The following is a 12,951-nucleotide window of genomic DNA, read 5'->3' as shown; positions in this document are numbered from 1 at the left end:
AAAAATAGAAATCACATTTTTTTGGCCACTGTGGTCACACCTGCCTGATTCAAAACCAGCTCTTATAAAGTCAACGTTCAGTTGGTAATGGGGACCAGATGTTACCATTTGTAGAAAAACATAATTAACTTGAGTATTGTAAAGAGAGCAGAACCTTCACCAGATCAATGCCCTTTTTCTAATGCTGAGCTGGCTGAGGCACAGTTTATATCTCCAGAAACTGTGGGCTACTGAGTCACCATTCAGCTAACGTAATCTTCATAGTGCAAAGTTGACCTGCTATTTCTTCCTTATGTCCACCTCATCCAAAACAACCATGAAAGGCCACCTTAATCTGCCTTTGACCAAATCTGCCTTTGACCAATAACTATGTTACTTACTTTTAATAATTAGGAGAAAAATTATATTAGCAATTAATTCAATTGACTGAGATGCTAGTTTTAAACTGCATTCTTCCATAGAATGTTCAGATGTAGTTTAGCCTAACTATACAAACCATTTGGAAATAGTTGCCAGATTTAGCAAACAAACAAACAAATGAAAAAAGAAAAAATAGGATGCACAGCTAAATAAGAATTTCATAACAAATAATGAATACTTTAAAAAATATATCCCATGCAATATTGAGGATATACTTATATAAAAAATATTCATTATTTATCTGCACTGAACATTCTGCATTTTACCCAGCAACCTGTTTGGAAAGTGAACATTCAATCCTGGATGAGAGGGAGAAAAAATTTTATAGTAGGTACTGAGGTGGATATTTCAAGTGATATATATATATATATTATAGTAACATCTCTGTACTTAGCTTTAATGGAAAAACTGAGACATCTTGGTAAATCAAATATCCATTTAACCAGTTTTCAAAGACTGAGAAAATAATAACTGCATTTGATGGGAGGCCCTAAATGAGAATAAGCTACTCTTTCCTCAGTGACTTAGCTACGGCATCTAAGATGGTCATTGTGATGTGTTCACAGAGTAATTTTTAATTTTGTAGTTTTTTGTTTTTCAAATTTAGACTGTTAGGATCTGCCTACTCAACTGGATAGGGTAAAAAATTTGAGGTCACTTCCTTGTTAGAAGGCATGGATAGAACTGTATATTCATTCAAAAATAACCATAGAGTGCTTATTGTGTTACTGTATACCTGTGTTACAGGTATAAAGGACACAATGGAAAATAAGGTAACTGAGGCCTTGCTTTCATGAATTTTCTAATCCAGCAGGGATACTTCAGTTCTACTCATTTATTAATCTCCATGCTAAGGGGACCATGACCTCAATAAAAGGAAATTTTCTGCTCTCATAACCAAGAGGAAACACTGATACTGTCTTATTAGAAGGTCTCCATTCGAGGGCTTATTCTAGCTTCAATTTATGGAATACCACATCCTACTTTAAAATTACTGGGTACCATTTAGTGAGCACTCACTGAAAGCCAGGTATATTGTGAATATGCTTTCATTTAATTCCCCTTACAGCTACATTAAGGTTAATCTTATAGATCAGGAAATGGACATCAGAGAAACAAGATGTCTTGCCCATGGTCAGATATTCGCTAAGTGGACAGTCCTGAGTCAAACCTGGATATGATTATATACCCCTATTCATGTGGCCATCACTATATTCTGGCCTCTCATAAAACCATCCCAGATCAGTTATTTTGAGATTCTAGCTATCTTACTAGAGAGAAAGTATTTAAATTACACTAGGGGTCATGTTTAAAAGTACAGGAAGTACTTTATTTGAAAAACAAAATTAGCTATTTACCATAATTATAAAATAGACTATGTTTAAAAATATTAGAATACGGTTTTTAGACATCTATTTCTAAATAACTAAGCCATTTAGCCAGTTTTAAAATCCAATAAATTATTTTCCTTCTTTGCTCACATTCCTAGAATTTCCTCTTGGGAATGTCTTTATGAAAATTAAAAAGGACAATTTGGGTTCAAATAAATATTTTATATAAGTAAAAGAATGTGACATAAATCTTTAAAAGGTTGGAAATTCAGAGTTCAGCCCAACATATCTGGAGTCTTTATGAAGTTTACTTTATTTATTAAATATAATGATATGAGATAAGGTTGGAGAAATGGGCCAGAAATTTCTACTCAGACCTCAAGTGGCCCTAATCCTACAAATTTATGGGTAGTCTCTCAAATTTGTAATGCTCTGAAATGATGTAGAACTTTCTGACATTCAACTGCTGATCAAAAGTAAAGCCAAGGTTATGTCTAATTTCTAGTGTTCTTTTTTTTCTTCTTCTTTTCCAAACCTCTCTCCACCCAATTCCTGCCTCCAAGTCCTTGAACTTTCTAATTCTTAGATTCTAAGACAATAAACAAGTCTGCCTCTGAGATGGAAATAAATAAAAATTTGGTATGGAGTCAGATGTGGTTTTTATTTTCCGAAATGTACTCTACCGTGAACAAATGTATTTTCCCCTCATTAGCTCATCTTCAAATTGCTTGTACTTTCATGGAAAATTCTGGGGTTCCTTTTTTCCCCCCTATTCAAAAGTCAGTATTTTTTTCTCTAAAAAGAATCATACTAAGAGAATAAATATAAAAGTGAAGTAAAAAGTTAAATATCCTAAATATGTACAGTGATAGAATATTGAAAGATGATTCACAGAAGTTTGGAAGTTAATTCAATTTTAATTACCTTTAAGTGGATCGTCTACTGATCTGTTTTTAAACTTTGAAGCTTACTACAAAGATTACATTTGTATTGTTTTTTGGATTGCCATTGCTTTTTTAATAAAAGTTTTGCAACGTATTGACTTAAGCAGTAAGGAATTCCAACATTACTGTTATCTACATCAGAATACAGAATAATTGTACAATGAGATCAATGGACAAGCCCTTGCAGCGCTGATGACCATGAAAACACAGTAAGAATTGCAGTCACACCACTCTGTCCTGACCTAACCTACTTCTTCCATCACTTGATCTCTTGTATTTCACCTTCTTCATCTCTCAAATGGGAATATTCCACATTTAACAGGGACTTTAATGTTATTAGGACTATTGATGTTTGAAGAAACAAATTGAAATAAAAACCCAAACATTTATGACTTGATTTCCCATCTAAGTATTTTAATGTGCTCATTCAACAAAAAATAGGAGAGTCTGGATAGTTAGTGATTACAAGGAGAAATTCTCATCAGTTATGTTCCTTAACTGAGGCTTATCCGTATTGATTAAGTTCCTAGGCCATCATCACTGTGTTTCAAAATTAAAAAGAGAAAGTCAGTGGAGAAAATTTTCTGAAACAGTTATTTGCTATAAATCTACCAAGTACCCATCAGTGAAGTGCACACCTAGGAAGCAGAGATGGAAGGCAAGAAGCTTGTCTTCATGGAGCATATAACCTAGTGGAAAAGGTACCAGGAAACAAATTTCTGCTACCTGCCAGACTGGGCTTAAATGCTTCATATCCATTATCACAAGTAGCCTACATGGGGTTCATGTTCTACAACTATTTTCCAAGTGAGATAACTTAGGCTTTGAGATGTAAGGATATTGTCCAAAGAAGCAGAATTATGGGTAGTAAAGGATCCAAAGTGTATACTCTTAACTACTAACTAAAAGTGATCACATTATTACCAAGTTATTCTCCTTGCCTATGATGGTTTGCACCAATCAAAACCAAGCAATCTTCAACTGGAGCTTACCTGTTATCTTGCAGCCATATACTTCAAATCTCATAGATATGCCAGTTTCCCAAGTCATGGGTTTGATTCGAACAAATCGTGTTATCAGTGGTTTGGGCAGAATTCCAAGAGCAACGTCGGTGGGATTGGTATTTCCCTGAAAGATCTTTATGGGAGAAGAAAGGGTCCTTTAATCACAGAAAAATTTGTATTTAAAACAAATAAAAAATGTATTTTCACAAATGCTTGTAAAAATTATTTACAATTTCAGCATTGTCTATCAAGTTGAAGTGGCGTTAATAACTTGTCATGTTATTTTTCCAAATGATGGTAATCAGAAAGAATCATGTCAAATATAGAATGTTGTCCTAATTATCTATTCAATTTTCTGAGAGGCTACAGCCTCTAAAATCACTTACAAGGATGACATTTATTAAAAGGCACATGCTTTTATCTTAAAAAGTGGGAAGTTATTAACTTTCTCAGAGGACTGCAGAATACTGAAGACATTTCCTTTCCCAGGGACCCCCAGAAAGAATGCTTTTTGAATTCAGTGTGGTGTATGGCTTTTTGAGGTTATAGGTTATGTTTTCGCACTATCATAATAAGTCAGGTACTAGCTTCCTTTTTGACTCTGTCCCTTTATGAGAGATTTCACCCCAGACATGAATTAATGACTAATTTTTTTGGATCCTTGGTAAAATTAGGTTTTAGTGGCCCAAACTAAATGGAGTTACACATGCTTTTTAACTAAGTCAGCCTTTTCAGGGTTTCTGCTTCTAGTTTTAAAAATGATTCATTTTAGCTGGGCACAGTAATTCATGCCTCTAGGCTCCATGACTCAGAAGGCTGCTGCAGGAGGATCTCAAGTTCAAAGCCAGCCTCAGCAACTTAGCAAAGCTCTAAGCACCTTCACAAGACCCTGTCTCAAATAAAAATATAAAAAGGGCTGGGGATGTGGCTCAGTGGTTAAATGCCTGTGGGTTCAATCCCTGGTACCAAAAAGAAAAAAAAAAAAGTCATTTTAGTCTAAGAAAGATGAGACACGGGATTGCAGATGTAAAGTGTGCCAGGCAAGAACCAATTTCCCACAAGTATCCATTGGGCCATTCTGCCTGGCTATGAGGCTGTGGCAGCATTCTCCAAAAGATCTCTGAGGAATGAGACTGTTTGCCTTGTGGAACATTCTGGCACTTATACTTGGGTATAAGTGAAAGTCTCCATTCCTGAGATTTTAATGTCAATTCTGGATCAAGGACAGTCCTGTGCTTTGTGTAGGTAGCACTGTACTTCTCTATACAACCTCTTAGGTGACATCATTAAGAGCATGGGCCCACCAGGGATGTGCAGATTCTCTCCAGCTTCCCAGATAAGTACATGGAGAAGAGGCTTGTTTCCCAAGGTTTGCTCTTCTCCCCAAGAGAAAGGGCTTGTAAAAGTTGGGCTTGCAAAAGCAAAATGTTTTTGCTTCACTTTAGTTTAAGTGGCGTGCCTAACTGAAGGCAGTCAAAAGCATCACAGAACTGGTTATCTGCATGAGCCTCTCAAGAGACAATTTAACATCAGAATTTATCCTAGCCTGTGATGCCCTTTAGATTTCTGTCCTATTGCAGCATCCCTCTCTGGAAATAATATGTGTGGGAGCATTTTTATGTGGCAGGAAATAATGGGGAGTTGCCGGAAGGGGAAGAGCCCCAAAAGTTGTTGCTCTCCTTACAAGGTCCACGAGCCCCCTTGCCAAAGAGACCAGAAGTTGTTTGGGAGTGCTGAGTGCTCATCTAGGAGGTTCACATTTTGCTCACACTGAGGGAGTTTCACGTGGCTTGTGGCAAACCCCATGAGCACACACATTCTGTCCTGCTGAGAGGGGCCTATTGGACTTGTTACTGGGTGAAGGCTGATCTTGATGAGGTCCATCCAATGCTCCCTGAGAAAATAGGAAAGGTTGTAGAGGCCTTTGGCTGAAAAGTCCAAAAATACAGGGAAAAAAAAAAAAAAAAAAAGGAAAGGTAGCAATAATTTGACTCCAGCTGGATGTTTTTGTTTCATTTAGATTCAATTAAATTGCTCAGCCAGGTGGCAAGTCTACATCTCTGTTGAATCCTTCCTTATTTCTTTCTGCCTCCAACCCTAGAAGCCCTGCCGTGTGCCGGGGTGTTCCTAGTGTGAGCCTTGTGCACTTTGAGACATCCCCTGTGACTCTGGGTGGGCTCTCTGACAGCCCCGTCTGAACCACAGAAAATCAACCAGTGGACAGTGGCTGAAGAGGACAACTGGGAGAAATAGCCCTTTAAAAGAAATGTGTGTGTGTGTGTGTGTGTGTGTGTGTGTGTGTAAGGTTTTTTTAACCCCTCTCTCTGGGTTCCTTTTGTTTGTAAATGCATACTTGGCATTAGTGAGGTTTTGTTTATTTTTAACTAATGCACATCTTCAAAGATCTACTCTAAAATAAGAAGTTCAAACTTAGGGACATAATTGACTTGCTTAATCTCCATATGTGTTGACTGTGAGGAGTTTTCTTCCCCAGATGGAGAACAGGTTCCACGTCCCGCAGGGCCAGACAGGCCTTGACCTTGTCTGTCCACAGAGGCTTCCTCCCACAGAGCAGTTGTCCACTGATATCTGCTTCCATCTTGCCTTCCCAACCAAGAGTGGGAGATTTTGCTGCTAATCAAGGGGATTAATGGTTCTTCGCTCACTTCAACCTCCAGAGGTTTTTCTCAGTTCCAGACCCAAAAGGAGAAACTCCAGGCCAAGAATGCTCAAAAGTGAGACAAGGACATATTCACTGGCCTCTTACCAAGCCCACAGTCTCAAGTTACCTGAATCTTTGCTGCTATCTCTAATATAATTTTTTATTTTATTTTTGTTTTTGTATTTTATTCAGCCTCCAGGGGAAGCTTTTAATTTGGGAGAAACAGTGAATATGAATTCTCAAAAATCTTTTGATTAGTAAATCAGAGCAAGTATAACTTCAAATAAACAGACAGACTGAGAAACACAGACCATGGGTGCAAACGAATGGCTGCCGAGAGCTGGGGGACACAGGGTGGTCTGAGCTACCTCCTCAGTTAAAAGCAGGAAGAGGGCAGCATGTCATTTGTGTGATCTGAGGGAACACAGTGAATACCTTTAGTTCTATCCCTTCTTACAAGATGCAGCCAAAGGCACTTGTAAATTAGTTTGTAAACCACTAATGTAGATGAAAAGGTGGTTTCTAAAACGTGCCTGTTACAGAAAGAACGAATCTAACCTATGAAAGAGGGAAGAAAGAAGAGAGACAGAACTCTTAAGATTCTAAGAGGACAGTGTTTATCCTATGCATTGTCTGTGTTCCTGGGGGAGGGTTCAAGTGATTCTTGAGACTGTCACTTAATTTGCCTGGTATTGACTTTTCTTGGAAACATCTGTATAATTTCCTCTTGGCTTCTGGATCTGGGAACATGAGACCCCCTTGGTCAGATTTAAACCTCTAATTGCACTTTTCATTTTAAATCAATTCAAAAATAAACCAGGCCAGACAGAAAGCTCCCCAACAAACAAGTAAAAATTGATCATCCATTTAAGAGACTGAATTGCTGGAGGGCGGGGCGGGGGAGGGGGTAAGGGAGGGTGGGGGGGCAGCCAAACTTACAACAGGTTTGTTTCCTTCTTTTATGGTGATCCAGTCTTCCCCGTTGGAGCTAATGTCTATTCTGTAGGTCTTGACGTAATATTTCTTCTTGGTTTCCTTTGAAATGGCACCTTGTGTGCCGACAGCAGTGACAAAGCGCAGGAACCCCAAGTCTACCTACGAGAAAATTGCAAACTGTGGTCAGTGGGCCGTGCCTGCACCACCACCACCTGGATCATCTCTTGCTGGTGCTGCACATTATAGTTTTGATACAGCAGGGACCAACGGGGCTTTATTCCATCTGGCCCCAAGTTCCCATTCCGTTCCTTCAACAGAAAGGCAAAGACAGCAGTTGCCTAGGCTGTTTTCTATTGTTAGGAAAAAAAAAAAAAAAAGAAACTTGTCTTACTTCTGCAACCAAGATAGCTTGGGGCAAAGGAGAAAACTGGGTTTAATATTGTGTCATTATATGTTTTTAAGACATGAAGCATACTTTCCAAATAGCACATTAATATTGGCATTTTACAAAGAGTAAATCAAGACAACAAGATAAACACCCACATTGACCATGGGAGAGGCCTGGACTAGAATTTACATTTAATAGGATCAAATTTCTCAACCTTTTGTAGCATCCTACCTCCTTCCAATAAAATGAAGGCTGAAACAATACTGATCTGAAAGCACTAGGAATGTTTTGGTTTGAGAAACAGACCACAGACTTAGAATCTGGAATGGAGTGGAGAGGAAAAAGGCAAAATAAGAATTTTTGTTTCATCTTTAAATTCCTTCCTTCCCCATATCTTCCTGTGGTCTTGCTCCATTTGCTCAGCTTGAGAAGCAGGCAGACCCCAAGGCATCATCTGAGAAGAAATAATATCTCTGTTCAACAACTGCCAGGGCTTGTAAGCATCTACCAGTAAGTTTCCAATGGGGAAGCTCCTCACTCAACACGACAGCCTCACCTTCATCTCTCACTGACTTACTTCATAACCCTGCAGGGTGGGCCATTTAGATGGAGTGACAAGTTTTGCTCTGTACATACTATTACCATGATGTGCTACCTTTCCACAGGCCCCAAACCAACTGGCCAGTCGATCATAAAACTTCTAAAACTGTGAGCCAAAATAAGCCTTTTATCTTTATAAGTTATCTCATTTATTTGTTATAGTAACAGAAAGCTAACTAACACAAATGGAAGATTCTTTTCAAGTCTGACTTCATATAATTCATTTTTTTGTATGTCTAACATTTTTCCAGTTAAGTCAATTAGTTTTTCTTTCTTTATATTTCCTTATGTCCACCATTAATAACTAAATATAATCTCTTTTTAAAATTGTTGTGGTGCTGGGGATTGAACGCAGGACTTCACGCACGCTAGGCAAGTATGATACAACTGAGTCACATCCCCAGCCCATAAATAAAAATCTTAAAATTAAAGTTACTACTAGTTTCTATACATTAGAAATATTTTCATGTCTTTTTATTAACACAGTGATTGTTCCTATAAAAATTGTTTCCCTTCATCTATGATATGAACAGGAAACAAACTGTGTTTAAAGAAATGAAATACAACTATATGGCAAATATTTTTTAAAGGGCATAGAAAGTAATTACATAGTACAACTGAATAGCATTGATAAAATACTTCAATAGCACATTTTCATTTATCAACAGAATGCCATCATCCTTGAAAAAGGCAACAAAAACAAAGTAAAACTAAACAAAACCCCCAAACCCATCCCCAGTTTCTGAATCTTGCTTTCTCCTTGCTACTTGACAACCCAATTTCCAGAAAACAATATTTCAATTAACCCTCCAGTGCCTACAGGCAACAAACACCTAAAGAATTTCCATATCATGCGCAGCCTGCCTCATGAAGAATGACTATTGTCTTTCGAGAATTGCTTTTTTTCCTGAAGGCCCTTGGAATAGTTAAATCAAGGAGTTGCCAATTCATTTCCAAAGTGAACCATGAGTTACATTCAGGAAAAACAGCACATAGAAGTAAATTTTAAGCTACACAATTATACGATAATAGATTTCCTTTGGAAAGAAGGGGGATGACATCCATCGCAAAACAATCTTTTATTTCATTTCCTTGATTTTAGAGAGGTGAATTCTATGCTGTACATGCTTTTACCAGGCTTAAGAGAAAATGAATCACAATTTCACTAGAAACTGATATTTTAAGGTGATAATGGTAGATGATTTTAATTTTAATTTAACAAATATTTACCCAACACAATTTTATCAAGTGCACATACTTGTTTACTCAAATTTGAAATTTGCCTTTTTTTTTTCAGTAGTAAACCTTGTGTTTAAAATTTCCCATCCCCGTTTTGTACAAATTTCAAAAAGAAGAGATGATCAATGATTGTCACACTTAGCAAACAGAGATATCAGAGTTAAATTTGAATTTCAGATTTAAAAACATTTTAATTATGCCCTTGCAATATTTGAAACATTAATTATACTAATAACTGACTCATTCCTTCATATTCAGATTTAACTAGTGCTCTGAATGTTATCCGACCACCTTAATCTCACTATATTCCAGAAATAAGTAATCTCAAGTTGCTGCAAAAACTGATTTTCATAATGCCACAATCTGAAAGTAAAGGACACTCTAGACATGGCTGGGCTGAACAATTTCAACTGTTTTCAAATGCTCTCAGAACACTTAGTGCTTTACTGACTGTCCATTGAGTCATGTCCAATGCCACATCCACTTTCAAGCTGAAGGGTCCTTAAAATCTTGAAGTTCAGGGGAGCATGAAGCAGAGCTATTTAAATAAACCCTTCCTGTCAAACTTACAGATGGCTCTTCAGTTTGGAAAAGATTAAATTCCCAGGAGTGCATAACTCAGCTTGAGTTGATTTGAAATAACTCTAGAACTTCATTCCCTGGTTGTCTTTTTCCTACTTTTATTATTATTAATTATTATTATTATTGTTATTATTATTGAGCGCGATTTAGCTGGTGGGTAAGAAAGAAGCTATTTGGTGGTCAATTGGAAGAATCCTAAGCCTAAGACAAGAGCTAACTTTAGAGTAAGGAGCAATGGACAGGAATTAACTAGTATTCAATTCAGGAAAATGCCCAATATTCCAGCTACAAAGCCTCCCCCAAACATGTGCATGAATCATTTGAAAAAAGAGAAGATATTTTCTTTTCTCAACAGCAATGAAATGCATTAGTAACATCTCCTTGTAATTGCATGAAGTTTCCTGCTGTGCTTTAAAACTCTGCAGATTCTCTTATTTGCCACACTGGGACACTTGAAATTTCATTTCATTTTTCTTCCTAACATTACTGCCACTGGGTTTAGGAAAGATGGATGACAACCTCATAAAATGATTAGGGCTGGGACCAAAACCAATGCAATTAAAATCGGATGGTACCCAAAACTCTAACAAGATCCAGTCTCCCGACACGACACTGTGGATTCTCCCTTGAGAACCCAACTCCTCTCTTTCCAAGTCCCTTTGGGGAATTCTCTGGAATGGCATCCCACATCCACTCCGAAGTGCCTAAGTTAGTTTGGGAGGGGACAGAGCCTGTCCAGCCTCATTAGTATCACTACTTACACTGTTGCTGTCTGTCAGGGGACCCAGAAGGACTTAATGCCTGAAGGTTTATATCAGAAGAGTGTCAGAGTAGTCCACCCCAAAATGTACCACTTTGGTGTAAAGATTATTTTGATCTGAAGGCAATTGAGAATGAACAGATACAAGAAAAGTATTCTACCTTGCCCTTTCTCTGCCTAAAAGCAGGGCATTCATTTCCCGTTGTGAAGATGGCATGAATTTCCCCTCTCTCCTGTACCAAGAGGAGGAATATGACCCTTATCACTGCAGACTGAGAGAACTGAGAAGAGTTTGCAAGAACAAACCTTACTAAAATGACTTTCGTTTTCCATTAGTCCCCTTCATATATACACTAGTCACTTTCCCACAGTTTAGCAGACCTGGAAGCCCCAATCCCACGTCTTTTGTCAAGTCATTTCTCACAGTTTATCCCCTTTTGTTAAAATGTTGTATATTCACCCAAATCTAACCACTTAGAGGGGTGGTTACCTCTTTTCTACCAAGCCCTGCTGACATAAAATTAAAATATTAATAGAATTTTTATGTTTTATCTCTGGTTAATCCATCTTTTGTCATTTTAATTTGCAGATCCCAGGTACCTACCTTCCAACCTGAGCATGTTACCCTGGTCTTCTTGAAGTCAAAATGATCACTGGTCATGACAAACATTCCAAACCAACCACTGGCCATCCTCTTTGAATTACGAATTACATACATGGGTACATATGTAAAATATATGTGAATACTTGTATATGTTGTGATTATAAAAATGAGGCCAAATGACTTCTGTGCTTGATAACCTGCCCTTTTGTTTAGTTTCATGCACATATTTCTATGCCAACAACATTTTTCTGCATTATTATTTTAAATGGTGTCACGGTATTCCACTGTACAACTGACATAATATGGTCTACTTAGTCTACTAAGGTACTGAATTTTGCTCAACTAGATTCGACTTTTCACTCAGTGGACACTTATTACTGCTTCTCTGCTCAGTTCTGTATTGGACTGTTAGGATATAAAGAAGAGTAATAGTGTGAGAAGCAAACCCATGATTATAGTATGGGATGGTGCACATAAAGTGGCCCAGAAGAAGAACTAAACAATTCATCAGAGAACTGGAGGTAGAGGGAATTGGAGACATTACAGAGCGGACTTTCATGTCTAAGAGGTGTATGGGAGGATGCACAGTAGGAGTTTGCAAGTGGACACAAAGAGAAAGAATCTTCTAGAGGAAAAGAGAAGTGCAGAGGAAAGCAGGGGGAAATGAATAAATGAAATACTGCACACTAAGCAACCTACCATGCTTCCCTGACTAGTAGACGTGTCAAAAAAAGTATTGATCTTAAAAGAGCGTATGCTGTGGTCGTCTTGAAGTCAAAATCATCAGCGGTCCTGAAAACCTTTCAAAAGCAACCACTGACCATTCTCTTGGTGGTTTAGCTCTTTGAATTATGATGAGTTCTCACCAACCTCACATTCTGGTAGACGTGACTGGCGACTTAAGACACGCAGCTGGGAACACAAAGATATGACCCCAGAGTGCTCTACATAATGACACCACTCTGTGTTTTGCAGCGTTCACGGTACTAAACAATAGTTCCTTTCTTTCCATAAAAATCCAGACATACAATCACCATAATTAAGTAACCTGCTTTCTCTAAACCCAATCAGCTCTTCTCCACTCACCATTTTCTGATTTTGAAAGAATATCATTATTTCCCAGCTGTTTTATTTTTAATTAGAAGATGGCTGTGATTTCATATTTGAGTTCAATAACTTCTGTTTAACATGAAGGGTGGTGGTGAAGGCGTGTGGAGACAGGAGTGGGGACACGCAGAACCCAACATCAAGTGCAATCTCTCAAATCGTTGAACGTCTCCCTTTGTGTGTGTGTGACTCACATAAACATCTGGTACTTATCTGATGGCATGTAGACTATCTTTGAGAAGTTGATCAAACTTCTTTGGAGTTCCAGTGGCAGCTTTCTGACTTAGCTTAAACAGCACCATCAGCAGAAATGACCCATGTGACACCTTGTTTCCAATGTCAATATAAAATCCTAAGCTGATGTAGACTGTCCA

General features: G+C 37.9%; 1 protein-coding gene across 5 annotated transcripts in view; it reads right to left on the bottom strand.

Moving 5' to 3' along the window:
- Positions 1 to 12,951, bottom strand: part of Nrp1 (neuropilin 1) — a 140,867-nt gene that overhangs the window by 34,871 nt on the left and 93,045 nt on the right. For all 5 annotated transcript variants that reach the window (XM_078023424.1, XM_078023426.1, XM_078023425.1 and 2 more), the window contains 2 exons: positions 7,301 to 7,456; positions 3,688 to 3,832 (listed from right to left, as the gene is read on the bottom strand). In XM_078023424.1, the coding sequence (XP_077879550.1) occupies positions 3,688 to 3,832; positions 7,301 to 7,456 (301 nt within the window). The remainder of the gene's footprint in view (positions 1 to 3,687; positions 3,833 to 7,300; positions 7,457 to 12,951) is intronic.

This window comes from Ictidomys tridecemlineatus, chromosome 10, assembly GCF_052094955.1.
Source record: "Ictidomys tridecemlineatus isolate mIctTri1 chromosome 10, mIctTri1.hap1, whole genome shotgun sequence".
NCBI classification, from domain to species: Eukaryota; Metazoa; Chordata; class Mammalia; order Rodentia; family Sciuridae; genus Ictidomys; species Ictidomys tridecemlineatus.
This window is presented reverse-complemented; position numbering and strand designations above follow the sequence as displayed.